The 18,979-nt window shown below is 40.2% G+C and overlaps 2 protein-coding genes across 8 annotated transcripts in view; one reads left to right on the top strand and one right to left on the bottom strand.

The window, feature by feature from the left end:
- Positions 1 to 10: 10 nt before the first annotated feature.
- ndufb2 (NADH:ubiquinone oxidoreductase subunit B2) lies at positions 11 to 3,459 on the bottom strand. Its single transcript, XM_020653769.3, has 4 exons — positions 3,252 to 3,459; positions 2,357 to 2,501; positions 981 to 1,056; positions 11 to 121 (listed from the first exon to the last, which is right to left on the bottom strand). Exons 1-3 carry the CDS (start codon positions 3,335 to 3,337, stop codon positions 982 to 984), a joined length of 306 nt encoding a protein of 101 aa, XP_020509425.1. The 5' UTR covers positions 3,338 to 3,459; the 3' UTR covers positions 11 to 121; position 981.
- Positions 3,460 to 7,943: 4,484 nt separating this feature from the next.
- Positions 7,944 to 18,979, top strand: part of kmt2e (lysine (K)-specific methyltransferase 2E) — a 28,170-nt gene continuing 17,134 nt past the window's right edge. For 3 of the 7 annotated variants that reach the window (XM_020653750.3, XM_020653749.3, XM_020653746.3), the window contains exons 1-2: positions 7,945 to 8,485; positions 18,771 to 18,955. In XM_020653750.3, the coding sequence (XP_020509406.2) occupies positions 18,885 to 18,955 (71 nt within the window). In that variant the 5' untranslated portion in view covers positions 7,945 to 8,485; positions 18,771 to 18,884. Of the gene's footprint in view, positions 8,486 to 18,770; positions 18,956 to 18,979 lie in introns of all 7 variants that reach the window. The other 4 variants (XM_020653753.3, XM_020653752.3, XM_020653747.3 and 1 more) reach the window with 3 other exon arrangements.

Genomic DNA, 18,979 nt, shown 5'->3' with positions numbered 1-18,979 from the left:
AGAGACAAGATTTAACATATTTATAGATTGTTTTATTATTTTATGTACAACAATGACTCTCAGAACATCGTGAAGACTTCCACAAAGACTTGTCCAGCAGCTTGAATCCCTCCATGGTGACCTACAAGCAGGAAGGAGATCAGGTTACCACCAACACAACACACTCAGTATACACCGAACTCAATCAAGGCACTACTTTTTAAACAACAAATACAACAGCCCTGAACTAATGCAACGCCCATGGAGGGTAAGGAACTCATTTACATATTAACTTTTGTAGAGGTTGTAGTTTCTGGTGTTAGCTGTACATTTCACTTTTGTATAAATTGAGAAAATATCTGAAGTGACAACTAGCACTGTAAATAGTACTTTTCAATAATGTCAGGGAAACATGGAGGTGTTATGAAAACTGCAAATCCACAAGAAAACAGTTATCATCCCTAATGTGTATACAGTAGGTGTTGTATAGTTTTCATGAGTCTGAACATATTTCCTCCTCAAAATGGGCCACGTTTAGTGTCAGAATAAAATGAGTAGCATAAATCTTAATTTGTTTTTCATCCAATCAGAGCAACACGTGGCTGTTAGAAATGTAAAAGATGAGAGATGTAAACAAACCTTTAATAGCAGCAGCCAACATGAATAACTTAAGATCACTGTAGTCTACCTTTTCAAGGTGAGAGCATTTTTTACATGTGGATTTTAGATCTTGTGCAAGTCAAACGTTTCCACACTGCAAACTTATTCTGTTTTGTTTTTTTTGGGGGGGGGGGTTGTGTGTCTGTCCTTAATAACTTTTTATCTACATCCTCCTGCAGAAGAACAAGGTGCGTCCTTTACAGTTATTGAGGTGACTTCTAAGTTTACGTGAAAGTGTCTCGTGCTGATCACACAGGAGCAAAATAAAAAATCTGATTCCAGTCACTTCTGCCTGCAGTGTGAACACAGCTTTAGTGCGAGATAAGACCTACAAAACTCACCTCATTCCTCGTCGATTGGTGGGATTCCCAACTCCTCATCTGTCCATTCAGAAGCGTCAGGCCAAGGGAAGTGACCCTACAGAGGAGCAAGAGGATTGATGTAAGTTTTCATCTATTGTAATTTTACAGGAAAAGATTTAAAGTGACATTACAAGTTACAATAAAACAAGACTGACTCAGTTAAGGCGGGTTCCTGTTCTGCAGCACATTGGCCATTAAGTCAGGGGACGAGTAAATAATGGAAGGATCTGATAGTCACATTTAAAAGCATGAAGAAATTTTCGACATGTGACCCCCAAATAACGGTGCTGGAGACCGAGTACACCCACTGTAACTGGAGGTGGTTAAATCATATAACATCCGATCACTGGCATTATTACAACATGAAGGAAACAGCACCCTAAACCATAATACTACTGTAGTAATTTATTGTAAGAAAAGCTAGAAGCAGAACACAAGTAATCATGTCTAGACTGTATCGCTGTTTTTATTTTCATGTGCACACTTAAATTTTTTAGGTTTTATTTTAAATTGAACTACTTTGTGTATATATATATATATATATATTAAAGATTTCTTTTTGGGCTTTTAATGGAGAGATGAGAGAGTGGGGAATGACGTGGGAAGTGAACCTGGGCCACCCGCTTGAGACGACAGCCTCAGTACATGGGGCGCGCGCACTAACCACTGCGCCACCAGCACCCCTACTTTGTATATATTTTCACAATAATGGGTTAAATATTTCTATTTTAAATTATTTAAATTTGTGTTTTGGGAAGCCATCTCACGACCCCCTTGCACTGTCCCACAGTACTTTTTAATGTGTTGTCATCTGTTTGAAAAATTATCAACCAAAGCTGTACAAATTATAAAACAGTCAGAACAATTAGACAGTATTATTCAGTACCAGGAAAATACTACCTACCTCTATACTAAATAGAGTATACAGAGGCAGAGCCTTGTGTATTGGTTTTTAAAAAAAAAAAACTGAAAAAATGTAACCTCCACTACACTCATTATTTATTAAAATTGCAATCTAATAATAGTGAATAATATGTCCATGATAACAAAGTGCAATATTGAAGAAAACAATGCAATAATCTTGAAAGTATGTATATATTCCATCTGACTCTTGTGTAAATATTTCTTGTACCTATTATTGATATCTTACATACATTCTTACTCTATTTGCTTAATATTTCTACTGCTATATTGTATATTTTGGAGCAACTGTAACGAAAGTATTTCTGATTCTGATCATCTATAGCCGTAATTTCTCCAGACTGATTTATTTTTGAGTAATTCCTGGGATCCCTTCTACACTTCTTCCAACACATCTACCTCAATAGAAATTGGGCTGAGCAGTGTTAACTTACCAGGACTGCATCAGGTTCGTGCCAACAGTGCCAAAGAATCCAAAACCACATAGCACCGCTTAGTAGCTCCGACTGAAACTTTTGTTTCTTCGTGATTTGTGGATATTGTCTGTACTGAGCCTCAATGTGGGGTGCGTCACCAGCCCTACAACACATTTAGAAGAATGTTAGAAAAATACATTAAGTCATATTGTTAGAAAATTAGAGTGACACTTCATTATTATTCACCTTTGCACTTGGAAGTTGTTTTTTTTTTTTTAAATCAACATATTTTTATTAAAGCAAGTTCAAAACATACAGTGCAATTGGGATGCAATCAACATGTTTCTTTTTTTCCTCAGAAACATTCAAAAACCCAGTATCCCTTCACCCTGTAAACAACCCTCCCAGACCAACAAATAGACCTCTTAGTTTAAAGACAAGAATAAAAGTGCAAGAGTGGAAAACTCACAGAAAAAAAATAATAATAAAAAATAAAATACAACACAATAACCAAATAAAATAAATAAATAAGCGTGAAAAAATAAAAGTATATTCGAAAGTAGTATCAAAAAAAAAATATTACTAATAATAAATATTACTAATAATAATAATAATAATAATAATAAATAAAAAATACAACACAATAACCAAATTAAAAAATAAAAAAATAAGCGTGAAAAAATAAGTAAATTTGAGAGTAGTATCAAAAAAATAAACATAAAATAAACATTACTAATAATAATGAAAATTGACGAGACAAACATAAATACAAAATGAATAAATAAATAAACAACATTAACAGGAATGAAAGTCGTTATGTGTATACAACACAAGTAAATAGGAAAAACTGGAAGTCGTTTTTACAGCTGGCTAACGTAGCAGCTAACATGCTAACGAGTCTGATCTTACTTACTTTCTGGTCGTTATTCTTTGAGGGCCTCGTCTAATGAGCCGGGATCCTGTTCTGAGGACTCCCAAAGCCCTCCCAAACGAAGACATGGTTGCTTAATTGGCAAACAACCGTCTTCTTTTGTGTTTCTTGTTAGATTTAATCGAGGTACTGCTCTTGTCCGTCGAGGAGTCACCTTCTCCCCTTGTCAATAAGCGACCTCTCTGCAACGGAAGCTGTGATTGGACAACAAGAGACGACTTACTTCTTCTTCCGTTAAATGTCTATGTGATAAATACTCAAGTGTGGAACAGCGCCCTCTAGTGTTCTGCTCGGAACACGGCTTTATATATTCAGTTTAGCCATCATCTCTTCTCAATTTGTCTTCAAAATTTCCGAAACTTTTTGGCATAGATTAAGTTAAGGAATTATAATCTTATGAATAATACAAATAACAGCGAGCAGAGAACCGTCATCATTATCATATCTGTCTCTCCTTTACTGTAATCTGTTCTGCACATGTTTACAAATGATCCCTGCACTCATGTTCACTTCATTTGTCTGTCTACTCGCCTTTATATTGAATAGTTTCTGCTATGTTTACACTCATGCACTTTAACTTATGTCAATACTGTCCATTTACTACTGTTTTTACACATTTACATTTAATCTTTCATATTTAAGACTAGTAATGCTAAATTAAACCCTGGATGTATATATTCCCATTCTTAGTTTTAATATTTTTAGTACTTATTTACTTTGTAGTTAATATTATATTGTGTTTTTTTTTACTCATATTGTGTGCTTGGACAACCTGCTGCTGTAACGCCACAATTTCCCAGTTTGGGATCAATAAAGTAATTCTATTCTATAAGAAAACAGATGTACATTCAATCGAGAGTGGAAACTTTTAATTGCTGGAACATATTGTAAAAAAAAACCAAGATATTTGATTGAATAAATTATTTATTATAAACACAAAAATGTTATCAAGACAGGTCAAAAACAGATAAATGATCAAATGAACTCCTCAATACAAACATAAAAGTTAACTTCAGTAGAAACATGCCATTCAAATGTACAGTTTTATCCACTAGATGGGGTCAAAGCTCAACAAAAAGCTGGTATGGGGTGAAGTTGTGATGTACTGTTTGTGAAGCCTTTTACATGTTTTACACTTTGACATGCATGAAAAGAGACATTGATGGATTAAGTTGCTAGTCTCAATTTATTTTACATATATGTAGATGTATTGCTCAGATTGTAGAAATTGTATTCTTTGACTGGTTCATTGTTTATTTTCATAACAAATGTGTGGTTTGTCTTACAACACCACAAACAAATGTTTAAAAAAAAACATATTACACACAGTTCAGCGCTCAGTGTGCAGGTTGTAGTTTTTGGTTGTAGTTTAAATAATAACGTCAATGCCCAGGATGTGAAAGCAGGAAATAACAGTGACGAGTACGCGCACGGCGCCGCCGCCCATGAGCGCTCGGGCCGTGCGTGTACTTCAGAAGAAAGGAATGCCAGACGCCATCTTGTTTCCACTCGACAACAACAACGAGTTTCGTTTGAAAGAAAAAGTCCAATTTCATTGACTTGACGGAAATAAATGTCAAATTTCCGGGTGAATACATGTTGTTGTCTCGGGTGTGTAGCTTCGCCCCGCATTGCAGCCTCTTTTCCGATCTCAATACTCACACACACACACGTTATGTTGTTACCTAATGGCGCCTGCTCAGAGATGCTCTCCGGTTGCGCCCCTCTCCCCTCGCAGCTCAGACCCCGCCCACTAAACACTAACTGCATGATGTCATCGCAGAGACACCGATTATAAAAAATAAAATAAAAAATAAAAAAACAATTTTCTGTTTTTTCTTTTGGACAACTCAAGATATCCCACACAATTTGAGCAATTTTTTTTTCTAATGTTAAAGAGGTAATCCTTTAAATCAGAAACACCATGTGCACAACGGTCACGGATATTATGTTCCCGAAAAAAAAAAAGAAATCGACAGTGACCGTGTGAACGACGCATCCTCTACAAGTCGTTCCCTTTTTTTTTTTTTTTTGAAAGACGGTGAAGGTGGCAATGGTCGACCCCAACTACTACTACTACTACTACTACTACCTCCGTCCTTCTCCAAGTTTATTTCAAACAACCTGGGCTGCCTGCACACCAGCATTTGCAGAAGTCCCGCACAAAATGCGCATGCGCGTTCGGATGCGGTTTAGGGGTGGGGGAGGGTCAAATAGATGGAAACGATGAGAGCATCCTCTCTCAACATATGATGTCAAAGGGATTTCTTAGATGACAGTCACCGATTTAGCACAATAAAACTGTCAGAAGAAACTGACGATTTTTTTTTTTATTAAGTGGTAAAATGACGTCATTGATGTGGTTGTTAAATTCCTCAATAGGTTACAAATGGCATGTTCTACTTGTTTGGAGAAGATCACAGAGCAAAAAGAAATCAATCTCCATGAAATGAAATAATGGGAGGGAGAAAAAGTGTTTTTATTTTTTTAGAAACCCAACAAATATGAGGGGAGTGAGTCTGTTTACCACACACTCGTATCCATATGTTCACCATTAGTTTTTAGACTTAAAGCCAACAATTCGTGAGCTTCAAATACAATATGCAGGCCGGAATATATGTGAGATATAATATCTTGATTTCTTTGTCCATTATTGGTTCTAACTGGTCAGTACTTCATCCTGACATCAGTTCAGTTTTAAAATGCTGCTCTTGTGTAAGGGGTTACATAACAGCTTAGGTGCCTCCTACTGCGTTGTGCAGCGGATTTAGGTGCTCCTTTCCAGCCATGCCAGTAGTAAAACAAAAGATGCTGGACAAAAAATTATTTTGTAAACTTGGGTGCTATCACAATCTTTTATTACCAAAAAAAAAAAATACATTAATTAAACATGGTACATATGAATTGAGCATGAACTGGTTGTGGGTTTTTTTTTTCCATGCAGAGGCGAAATACATATTTCCATGCTGAGATTTTTATCATCACCCTGAGAGGAAGAAGAGGAAACAGATGGAGTTAATATGATTAGTTAAAACAAAATGTCTTGCTAAAAACATTCCTATAGCTGACTTCATTATTCAAAGGCAGTTAAGACTACTTTGAATATCTAGCACATCACATTAGTGCTGCATTCATTTGCTGGAAGATGTATTTGTCAGATATAATCCTGAAAAAAAAAAACATGAACTAAATCATCGCATACTACGACTTAAAACCAAGCCTGTCACTTGATTAACACAGCTTTCCTTATTCCCTTATTCCCGCTACTAAACGTCCTTCTGACGAGCATTGTATAGAGTTCAGCACGAGTTATATCCAGATCGTTGACGACAGAAATAGCAGAGACTCAGGGTTGCCAGATCTCGCGAGAGAAACAAGCAACCAGCTCTATGGAAACAAGCCCAGAAACAAGCGAATCAAATAAATAAAATGAAGTCAAACAGGTTACTCAAATTACCACATCCTGGAAATTATCGCGATCGTGTTTGTCTTTATTGTGGAGAGTTGGGAGTGAATCAGTAAGTGTTCATACAGGGAGCAAAGCAAGCCCAAACAAGATCCTGCACTTTAGAAAACAAGCCCAAACAAGTCCAAACAAGCCCCAAAACCCGCGACTGACGATAGTTACAACTCTGTTTTTGCACATTTACATTTAATCTTTCATATTTAATTTACAACTCTGTTTTTGCACATATACATTTAATCTTTCATATTTAATTTACAACCATTTACAACTCTGTTTTTGCACATTTACATTCAATCTTCCACATTTAATCTTCCGATTTAAGACTAGTAATGCTTAGTTAAATCCTGGTTGTATATATTCACATTCTTAGTTTTGATATTTTTAGTTCTTATTTACTTTATATTTAATATTATATTGTTTTTTAAATTTGCTAACATTGTGTTTTTTTTACTCATATTGTGTGTTTGGACAACCTGCTGCTATAACGCCACAATTTCCCAGTTTGGGATCAATAAAGTAATTCTATTCTATAAGAAAACAGTTGTACATTCAATCGAGAGTGGAAACTTTTAATTGCTGGAACATAATGTAAAAAAAACAAACAAAAAATAATAATAAAAGATATTTGATTGAATAAAGAATTTATTATATACACAAAAAAGTTATCAGACAGGTCAAAAATAGATAAATTATCAAATTAATTCCTCAATACAAACATAAAAGTTAACTTCAGTAGAAACATGCCATTAAAATTTACACTGTTTTATCCACTCTATTCTATTCACAGTGCAATACAAGTGTGCAACATTCACCTTAAAAACAAAAAAAACAGTGCAATTATATAATGCGAAAAATATGTGTGCAATAACCTCAGGTGCAATAAGAGATAATAAGTGCAATAAGAAAACATGTTTATATTTTCATTTCATTGTACAGTGTTCCCCTTGTTACTTTTATTTTTTTGTGTTATACAGTGTAAAACTTCTGTACAGTTTATTTTAATTTACTTAGCTGTTAATACAACTTATTTATTTTTTGTACTCTTTCTTTTTTTCTTACAATGCTAGTCTATTTTTTTTGTAGAAGCTGACACAGGGAGAAACGCACAAGAATTCCAGTGTACCTGTACTGTCCTGTACCTGTGCACATGACAATAAACATCTAATTCTATTTGCAAGCGAGCCCAAAAGTCGCTTATAACAAAGCGGGACCTGGCAACCCTGCAAGAGACTTACGGGGGCATCACAGCCGTGAACGCGCATAGCGCATGGTCGCGGCCGCCCCTGTGAAACCGGGTGTGAAACCCCGCAGTATGTGGAGGCGGAGCTCGTTTTTTTAGTGATGGGAAGGGAGGGAGGGAGGGGGGGGGAATCGTCGGGGGGCGGGGGGGTGGGGAGGCGGAGTCTCAGCAGTCCTGGCAGGGCCGCCATTTTTGCAAAGGGAAAAGAGACTGCTTTGAGGGGATCTAATTTCTAAAAAGTCGCCGTTGACTAGGGCACATTTTTAAAACGGTTTTCGCGTAGATTTGTTGTTAAATCGCAGCTCCCGCTAAACAGCAAGAAGCACACGTGGCTCAGAGGAGGTAACTCTTTACGTTTATTTACAAACATTTAAAAAAAAAGCCTTCGCTACGGATCCGCAGTGTGGACAGAAGTATTGTTTTGGTTGTGGAAGCTGTGTGGAAAGCGACGGGGGTCTCACCCAGGTCCCCTTATTCGCTATTTAGACCCTCCAGAGTGGACATAAAACGGTAAGAAACTTTCATTAATGAGCAGTTAGAGAGAGTGAGCACAAATCCCACCTATTGTTGGCTTTAGTTAGCTGGCTAGCTCACATCATGCTCACAGCTAACGCAGTATCACCTGCTTTGGTTATAAGCTTTCTACCTACATCGTTTAGACTCTTTAATGTGTGTTTTTTTAAAAAAAAGCTGTGATTTGAAGTCTACTCTTGATTCCAGCTGACGTAATTCCAGTGTAAGTGTCAAGTTGGCCAAGCAAGAGCACCACTTGCTTTAGCTAGCGCATGCTACTACTACTAGCTCAGAATTAGCTTTTCGACTTATAGTTCGTGGTTAAAAGGTAATAAACAACAAAAAAAAAACCCTCACAGCGATGTTTTTTTTTTGCATAAACCGCATGTTAACTTTACAGGTAAGATTGCTCAAAAAAAAAAAAAAAAGCTGCATGAATTAGATCATCATGCCTGCCCCATAGTCGACCATACAGCCAACTAACAACACTTAAAACTACCAACTTGTCCTTAAAACAAGCCATAATAACATCCTTCTTGTGTTGACTGTGTTAAACTAGAGCCTTAAGGGGACTAACTCTGTTTTAAGTTTGACACAGTGACACTGCAGGCCATATTGCGCACAGTTTCCCCCTTTAGTATAAATAATTTGACCTCCTAATATAAAAGCTACCCGCCTCTATTTCAAAGCTGTTAATTTACTTTACATAAGCTATGCTCCTTGCAAACTGCAGCCGTCATCAAACACGCCTGATCCTCTTCTTTTTTTTTTTTTTTTTTTGGACAAGCAGTCAGCCAGCAACAAAAACAGTAGATTAAACATGTTAGAAACTTGGATTTTGTCTTGTTGGCCTCTCCATCCTGCTCACAGAGAGCAAGGGACATTACTTCTGTTCAGTGAAATATATAGATTAGAATAGATTTACTTTATTGATCCCAAACTGGGATTACAGCAGCACACAATGAGTAAAAAAAACAAACAATCTAAACACAATATATTAAGTAAATAAGCACTAAAAATATCAAAACTAAGAATGGGAATATATACAACCAGGATTTAACTAAGTATTACTCGTCTTTAAATAGGAAGATTACATGTAAATGTGCAAGAACAGAGTTGTAAATGGACAGTATTGACATAAAGTTAAAGTGTAGACCTGTTATCAGCAGAAACTATTCAATATAACTGCGAGTAGACAGGCAAATGAAGTGAATTTCAGTGCAGGGATAATTTGTAAAAATTCAAACATGTGCAGCACAGATTACAGTAAAGGAGAGACAGATATTATCATGATGACAGTTCTCTGCTCGCATGACAATGCCACTGTTGTAATCCACTGAATAAAAAGCTTTCATGAGTCAAGAGAAAGATGTCAAATATGTTATTCCCCCCTCCAGCAGCCAGTCCAAAGCAGGAGCAGCTGCTGAAATATCTTTAAATGTTTTGGGGTACACTGCGCATTAATGACACATGCTTATTGAGCTTTTCTAGGTTTGTAGTAAAGATCTAATCTGTACGAGACCCAATGTCATACGAGGAGCTGCAACCAATTGCTCTTTTACTACAATCAAACATTTTGCACTTAATTTAGCCTCGGTGTGTAATGGGTTTAAATGCAGCAGGCAATGGGGGGAGGGGATGTTCCGTTTCCAGTCATACAATTTGTAACTCCATCTTCCACCAATGCTGAGCTAAACTGGTTGTTTTGTTTTTTTTGTCTGACCTGAATCAAACAGCCTTGTGAATGCAAACTGCATTTGGTTTCTCCCCTTCCTCAAGCAAGTTATCTTGCAGAGCGAATTTTAGTCGCTATTTCCTGTCCTGCTCCGAGCCAAGTGTTAATCCACTGTGTTAGCTTGTATTGCTAGGTTAAACCCCCACTACGCATTATGCTGTCACCGTTAGCTCTGTTGTGTTGCTTTGTGGCCTGTACTAACGGCGTACACATCAACGCACACCCCAGTTATCCCTGCGTTAAATGTAAATTCGCACGCCTTTAAAAAAAAAAAAAACACCCTCCAAATTTAAAAGGCGACTCGGGCGTCGACCGTCTCCCTCTGACATGTAGCCCTGCTGCCTTTCCAGAGGCCATGATTGCTAGCAGCTTTAGCTCACTGGCTTTGCTTTCGACGAATTCACACAAAAAAAACCCCCAAAAAACCTAATGGTAACAACACAGAGACTGTACCGACAGGGTGATACTTAAGGTAGAGTGTGTGCAAGAGGCGATTGAATGCTTTCTTGGGGATTTTTCCCTCCCATGGCGAGGCTCCCCCTTGGCCACACGGTTGTCTCGGCCGTCCTGAGAAAAAAAGAAGCGCTATGAAAATGGCGACAGCACCAGGGTGTTGTGGTAACACGATAGCAAACGGTGTGCCCCTCCACACCCCTATCGGCAGGACCGACTGCAGCGCCGACATACTCAACTGGGAAGCAACTGCACAAACACATGCGTTTTGATTTGTTTCTTTTTAGGAGGTGTTAAGCATTGCAACAACGAATCGAGATCATGCAAAGTTATTAACTGCGCTTTTTTTTTTTGAGGGGGGTTGGGGTTGTCATAGGCTACTATGAGCCGCTGATGCAGTTTGGCTTTATCCCAATACGAAAAGCATAGTACCCCTGTAACATGCGTCACGGCTTATGCTATTGCTTGTGTTTCGTGTTCATCATGTTTGATGCGGGGAGTCGAGAGTCATTGTGACTAAATTAGCCAATCCCTTCAAAAGAAAAAAAAAACGTTTACGTGCTTTAATTGTCACGACAAGCTACATAAAGATAAATACACAACTCCTTGTCCTTTTTAGTAGTAGTGTCTGTTACAGCCTTTCTCCTGTGCAGTATGTCACCTCCCTGAAACCATCACCACCATGTTTGCATTTCCCATGAGGTGATTTTAGTTTCCCTCTTGGTTGAGATATGTATGCAATAAGTACAACTGACTTAGGGCTAGGCAACACATCGAGTTTTTAAGATATGTTGATGTATTTTCAAATATGATATAGGGTAAGACAATATTGTTAATATGGATATAGTTTATGTTGCATTAAAATAACATGACAGAGGTGCCAGTTCACCTTTTTCTCATCTCACTGATGATGACTGACTGTCTGTCCCTCTTAACCCTGCTCCTCCTCTCTCTCTCTTTTATTGTATTTAAGGAACATTTTTATTTTTCCGTGTGTTTTCACTCTTAATAAAAGGCATATCGATATTTCCTATGAGGTGATTTTAGTTTCCCTCAGGGTTGAGATATGTATGCAATAAGTACAACTGACTGAATTTAGGGCCTTTTGTTATTCCTCCTAGAAAAGTACATTTTAACCACCTTGTATTACACATTAAAAAGCTCATTTCACAGACATTCTTTTTTTAACATCTCACTTATTTCTGTTATAGTGTGGCAGCTGTCCTATTCTCTATGCCACCGTTTGGGACAAATGTTTGATGCAGGGATTCGAGATTTATTGTGAGATTAATTGTGACAAAATTAGCTGTGGATACTCACAATCCCTTCAAAAGAAAACGTTTATGTGCTTTAATTGTCACGACAAGCTACATAAAGATAAATACACAACTCCTTGTCCTTTTTAGTAGTAGTGTCTGTTACAGCTTTTCTCCTGTGCAATATGTCACCTCCCTGAAACCATCACCACCATGTTTGCATTTCCTATGAGGTGATTTTATCTTCCCTCTGGGTTGATGTATGCAATAAGTACAACTGACTGTATTTAGGCTTTTTGTTATTACTCCTAGAAAAGTACATTTTAACCACAATATCACATTAAAAAGCTAATTTCACATTATTTTTCTCTTTTAAGATGTATTTTGGGCTTTTCGTGCCTTTAATGCAGAGAGAGGACAGTGGATAGAGTCGGAAACCAGGGCGAGAGAGCGGGGAATGACATGCGGAAAGGGACCACGGGTGGAAGCGAACCCGGGCCTACCGCTCGAGACGAGAGTCTCAATACATGGGACGCACGCCCTAACAATTGCGCCACCAGCGCGCCCCAATTTCACATTATTTTTAACATCTCACTTATTTCTGTGATAGTGTGGCAGCTGTCCTATTCTCTATGCCACTTGTTTGGGACAAATGTTTGGCACGCTCAGCTTAAACCCTTTAATGTTGATGTGTACGGCAAAGTTGTGGTTTCTTTCTGTTTAGATCCTTTTAATGTCGGTGGAGTTAAGGCAAGTATAGAGCTGAAAATGACACACAGGCTATTAAATCACTGCAACCGTGTCAGGAAAAAAAAGTTCAGTTTCTCTGTATCAGTATTCATTTTACAAACATCTCCATGGTCTGTATAATTTCTGTCCATTGAGGGTCAGTGTAATTAAGTTCAGCTGCCTCTGGTTCTAGCAGTAAGTGGCAAAGGTGCGTCTCTTCTGTGGAGGGTCTATATCTACTAGAACAGGAGCGAGAGTGCTTAATCACTGTCTGCTTCATAATGCCTAAAATCCCCAGCCATCTTGTTCTTCTTTGTAAAGGAGCAGCAGCCTCTGTTCTGGCTTATACTCCCCCTTTCCCCTCTGTCTACATGGGAAGTGAGCACATATATAGTTAAATGCCTTGCATGCTGTGTGTGTGCCCGGTTACCTTGTGCCGGGAAGTGTGTGTTTGCTTGCTGTGTTGACAGAGACGGTGAATGAAGGTGAACTGCCACTCTCCCTCTGCCAATAGGTACAGAGTACTCACACTGGCAGGCTGCAGGTAGTCTTGGCAGTCTCAGGTGGCACACCTTTTCGCTCACCCTAACCCTAAGACAGACTCACAGAAACATATGATCAAATAGACTCAAGCTAGTAACAAAACTATTTAATTTTTTTTGATGTGCCTTCGCATAGAGAGAGACTATAAAAGTCAAGCTGGTGCACAGGATGTCTACCCGTATATTGACATATTGATAGGGCAGATGAAGGCCACAGCCTCATCCCATGGCTCAAAAGAGGTCCTTTTGTTATTGTGCTCCTCCCTGTCTCCAGACAATAACCCTGCATCCCCAAAACAGTACCACCTCTGTGTAGGTGATGTACACACCTCACCATGTGGGGCTAAGCTGCAGCCAGGTCTCTAGGGATCTCACTTGTGTAGTACCCAGACCCACAGAGACCCACAGACTAAACCGCCTGGCCCACAGGCCCAACGTGGTCACATGGTAGCCCAGCTGGGAGCTGAAGCTAGGGCTCAGGTGACCTGTTTTTGTGCTGCTAGCTGGGCCGTAACAGATCCCTCTTTAAACTACCTAGCTGCCTCCCTGACAGGTGGCTTTATAGCTGCTGCAGCCCTGTTACTAACCTCCTTCCTGTTGCCGTGCATGTTTTACAATAGCGTTCAGGGGTAGCACCAGGCAGGATGGGGTAGAATAAAGCAGGGATGTGCTGTCAATGTTGGTGATGTAACAGCACTGCGGTCCAGGCGTGAAATTGATCCTCAATCGCTGCTGTAATGGGACCTGAGTGGCTCTTACTGTTATTTTGCCCGGTGAATGCCATGGAGCCTCATGCCATGCACATGAGGAGCTAACATTTTTTTGTTAGCTGCACATTGCATTCTCCAAATGGTGTAATTAGCTGCCAGCTGCATGTGTGCCTGCTTGTCAATTTCTGATGCACAACTAAAGATGAAGCTTTATTTAGTCCTTTTTCAAAAAGTTTTGGCCTGTCTAATTTACAAATGTTATAAAGCAACTTACCCCTGATTAGACAGGGCCTGGCTGTGATACTCTATAAGCAGGAGCGAGGGGGAGATGGAGAGATTGTTGCCTGGGGGGTTCTCCTGAACAGACATTACTCAGACTACAGGAGGGCTGCCCCAGCTTTGCTGCCAGATTCTTGTTCTTACTGACTTTAACTCGCTCGCTCCCTGGCCAACTGAACTGAGCCCAAAGGAAATTGTTTCCATTTTTGCCCTTGGGAGGCTGTATTAGGACTATATGACTCACATCTGATCACATCAAACTGTTTTCTTACAGCAAAGTCTCCTATGAACACACATGCAGTGCAGTCTAGCAACCTTAAGAATTGTATAATGCATTGTTTTTACCAGGCAACCTTTCAGTCCCTATTATACAATTTGTACCCCCTGTTGCCTGAATCTGCTGATCCAAAGCCAATGCAGAGCACTGATCTGATACCAGTGTAGTACTGTAAAAAATAGCAGCTGCATAGTACTCACCTTGCGCTGGTTTTTGTACAATGCTATCATTATTGTTTGGCCGGGCTCAACAAAATTACTAAAAAATACCCAAATACATTTGGGGGACAAGCACCATAAAGGGTTTCTTTGCAATGTAGTTTAACATTATCATAACTAAAATGGAACAAAAAGAAATATAAACAAAATAAAAGCTCTGTTTTTATTGTTTTAATGGTTCAATCAAGAAAACTACACAATTGTTTTTGCCTTCAATAGAGATGAGTTCCCCCGCAGGTAATATGCCTCAAGTTGAATACCACAGGAAAGCGCTACAGTGAAAAAATCCTCAACAAAAACATGCTAAGCTAATATAAGCAGGGCCTCATTCTCTGCTTTTGCACCATACTGTTGTTGGTCTTTGTTTGCTGTTATCACTTGGTTATAACCCAAAATCCACTCTTCTTCACCGCTCTTTAACAGTAGTTCCAGTTGGCTGCTTTAAGGTGGCACTAAAGCTCAACCTGCTGTGTTTTCTATTTTGTTTTGAGGCTTTTCAATAAAACAGGTGGAACATTTCCAGGGCTAATCAAAGTTAGTTTGACTGTAGTGCTCTCAGATATTAGATCCAGTGTTTGAGGCTGAATTGGAGTGATTTTGGATGTGATTATCAGTAACAGAACTTCTCTTCTTAACCTCTATTGTTTACTTGTTGCTATGGCTATTATTTCAGACTGCTACACTGCTGTGTCCTCAGCACCTGACTCCCAAATGGACTGATCTTTACAGTCTGCTGAGGTATTGGTTTCCACTCTCGACAACACACTTCCTATTGTTGCAACCGAAATTGCCTGCATGGATTCTCACATCCATATCCCCTGCTGTATTGATGTATGACTCCACCTTCAGTGCTAGAGTGCAGAGGGAGTTCTGTGGACACTGATTTATAAAGGACAGGGCAGATGCAATGTGTCTCCCTGTGGGCACCATGAATAAAGAGGGCCAGGCCTACATTCCATGTGGGTCACACTTCCTGTATTTGTATGAGTTTGTTTGAGTGTATGAGCTGAGTCATTGCAGACAGCTACAAGGATGGTGTGAAGTCGCATCTGCTTGGCAAGGGAGGCGGTGGGATTCATCGGAATCCCTCATTTTCCTCTTGCTCCTCCTACTTAATCGAAAAAAGCGTAATCTGCTGAGACTTTGCTGTTACAAAACAAGAATGAAGACACTTCCACACGGAGCAGTGGTAATAAACTGAAGAGAGAGGAAAGCTGTTTTCTGTAGCGCCGTGGTTTGAGTGTAATATGCTGTGGGTTTTCCCTCACCGACTCGAGTGCCGTTCTCTCTTAAAAGGAGAGTTATTCCCCACACAATGACGTGACTGTGTCCCCTTGCTGAGGGAGGGAAGGAGAAGAAAGGAGAGACTGGGCTATGCTATGCGCTCCACTCTGCCACCCAGAGTCCACCCAGGTCTTGGCTGTGTAGCGTCACTGTCTGACAGGCCCTTGTACACCTCCCCCACCCCGATGCCCTCAGAAACAGAGGGGGCTGTGGATCATTTCTAAAGAGTCCTACACCGAGAAAAAAATCTGTTCAGCTAGCACGTGAAACATAATGCACTCAAACACAAACCACTTCCATCCTGTGGCCTTTTTTTTTCTCACATTTGTCCACTTAATTCCTCTTTTACAGCCGTGTCCTCTTACCCTCCCCTGTATGTGCATGTTCCCCATTTTCACCGTCCCTCGCTCCTCTTGTGTGTTTCCATAACAGCAGAGGATTTGGCCAAAGGTGGCTTTAAACGGTCTCTCCCTGCCTTCTTTTAATTAGGAACTGTGTTTGTGTGTGTTCGGCACTCCCCTTCAGTCTTCGTTACTGTCTCAGGTTTATTTAGGAAATGCTCAGAGGAGGGAGAGAAATCCGGCTGGGCGGGCCGACTGGGCACAGGAAGGGGGGGGGGGGGTGATATGTTATTTTTTTTTCTTGATTTTTCCTTTCTTTGGCTGCGTTTCTGCAGGCTGATGGACAGCTCTGCTAGAGGAAGTAGGAGGAGCAGGCAGAGGCAGTCAGAGCAGCTCAGATTTAGTCAGGAATGCTGCTGTACTGTACTTGTTTTTCTTTTTTCCACCCGCCTTTTGTCGGACTTGACTGCGCCTGGTCGTAGCGCTGTGCATGTATGTTTGCACTCCTTGTAGGGAGGAACGCTTGAAAGGACAGGGTGAAGGGCTATCTATCTCTGTGTCTGTTTGTGTGTGTGTGGAGGTGGGGGGGGGGGGGGGGGGGGTTATATGAGTGAATATGAACATGTGTGTGGGTGCATTCCTTTGTAGTGACAGCAGGGTTCCCTTGGTAAAGACAAATCGTGTGGACAAGGGACACAAAGTATTGTTACACATGAATATCACAATATAGATTTTTTGTGTTACTGTACTTGCCATTTTCAAAACCATAGTATTGAGATTTGTTCTGGTGACAATGAAAAAAGATTAACCTTAAAAAACAAACACTGATGAAACAATAAAAGACATTACAGGCACAATATATATCATACAATATTGCAGAATATTGAATTTCCATCCCTTCATCATGATATGTTCTGTATCCCAAAAGTCATGCCAATACATAACCATTCATGAAGGAAGCGTTTTCAAACACAAACCTACTTGGGCTCTCAAATAATACAGATCAACTTTGCCTCGTCTGTCTTTTTTTCGAAAGAAAGTACGTATTGATTACATGTGTGCCTTCGAGAATTGCCCCAGCCAGTGATCTAGCCTTGCTGTTTAACCCGGTCACTACACACAGAATCAGAAGAGAATTTGGAAGGTGAACCCGTCAGTCGCCTTGGCTGACACGCAGGCTCACGGGGGTCTTCTTCCTCCTATTAATTAGGCTTGGAGCTGACAGCTGCTATGTCTGTGAGCCTCTCTCCAGTCCTGCAGGCTCAAATAGTGCATCTGAGCAAATTAGTACCTGAAATGACTCTCATGGCTATTTAAAAAGAAAAAAAAAACCTCCCTGTTTGCGTGTCTCCCTGTGAGTTTCCTTGGTTTGACAGCTAATGACTTACACCTTTCCTGGAGAGAGTCTGACGTGCATCTGTGCGAGTTCTTCAGAGGACATGCTTGGGCTGGATGTCTCTTAGGCATGCAGTGACAAGTTCTGGTGTGACGGTGTGTTATTGCTCTCCAAGTGTGTGAAGCATTGCCCTTTTCTACCTACATGACATACGCCATGCTTTGCAACCCCTCTCTCTCTCTGTGATCTAAATCCTGAGCAGCGATCGGAGTCTTTGTTTGGCCCCAGTGTGCCTGAGCCAGGCGGAGGTGTGACCTCCAGCCTATTTCGTCTAGGCATCTGTCCCTCCCACTAATCCCGCTTATCAACAGAGCTCTCTGTATCAGGGGCAGCCGCACTGACACATATGCTCCCGTCTGGATTCACATCAGCCGGTGTATTATTAATTAGTCCAAGCAGGCTCCTGCTTAGTGACCAAAGGGACTGTACATTAATTTCCAAACACCTAATGTAGTCAATAATTGATGTATCAGAAGCTTTTTCCACATCCTGGCCGCAGCAATAAAAACATGTGCTATCAATTATATGTGTGGTTGTGCAATTACGGTGTAAAGATGTTCAGAACCGAGTGGTCGAAAGGGGAAAAATGGCCTCTGTGTGTTGTTGCGTTTTTTTTTGCCTCCCTCCTTTTCATGGCTGCTGGATGCTCTGTGTTCTCTTGCTCCCCTTTGTGGGAGCTTTCTTACAGTGCAGCAGCAGCCTTCTGCATTCCTGGCAGATAGTGTGTAGAGGTCGCTTTAGCGCAGTTCACAGCAGCGACTCAGGCTTCACCTTACAACATACTATCCTCTCAGTTTTTATCAGTCAATACCTCACGTTGGTGGCTTTTTGTTAGAGGGGAAATTCCTGCCAATTGCTGGTCTGAAAGTTTGATTCATGCATGAGCATGTGTTGGAAATACCCGGTTTTCACTATGATTTGTAATTTGAGTGAAACTGCAAAACTTGGTTCTTGGTATGAAATAAATTACACACCGTTGATCTGATTATCAAATCATGCCTCTACATAAAACTAACAGGTGTCCCTTTTTTTCTTTCTCTTCTCTCTACCTCTGTGTTACAGGCCTTGTGGATGCACTTAGATGTCTGCAATGACTGCTGTGGCTGGCATGCCTCAGTGTTTTGGACTCCCATTCTCTGGACTCAGTAGGACAAGAACTGATCAGCAGAGAACGTCATGAGCATAGTCATCCCAGTAGGGGTGGACACAGCAGACACCTCATACCTGGACATGGCTGCGGGCTCAGAGTGAGTAACACTGAAACACATCTT

The sequence above is a fragment of the Labrus bergylta genome, chromosome 23 (assembly GCF_963930695.1).
Source record: "Labrus bergylta chromosome 23, fLabBer1.1, whole genome shotgun sequence".
Lineage (NCBI taxonomy): Eukaryota > Metazoa > Chordata > Actinopteri > Labriformes > Labridae > Labrus > Labrus bergylta.
The sequence above is the reverse complement of the archived record's forward strand: the minus strand, read 5'-3'. Positions and strand labels throughout refer to the sequence as shown.

Excerpts from the sequence above, each read along its gene's own strand:
- ndufb2 (XM_020653769.3), bottom strand. The coding sequence starts at position 3,337 with ATGTCTTCGTTTGGGAGGGCTTTGGGAGTCCTCAGAACAGGATCCCGG. Across the intron at positions 2,502-3,251 it reads CAAAGAATAACGACCAGAAA|GGCTGGTGACGCACCCCACA; the intron begins GTAAGTAAGATC and ends AATGTGTTGTAG. Across the intron at positions 1,057-2,356 it reads ACGAACCTGATGCAGTCCTG|GGTCACTTCCCTTGGCCTGA; the intron begins GTAAGTTAACAC and ends GCTCCTCTGTAG.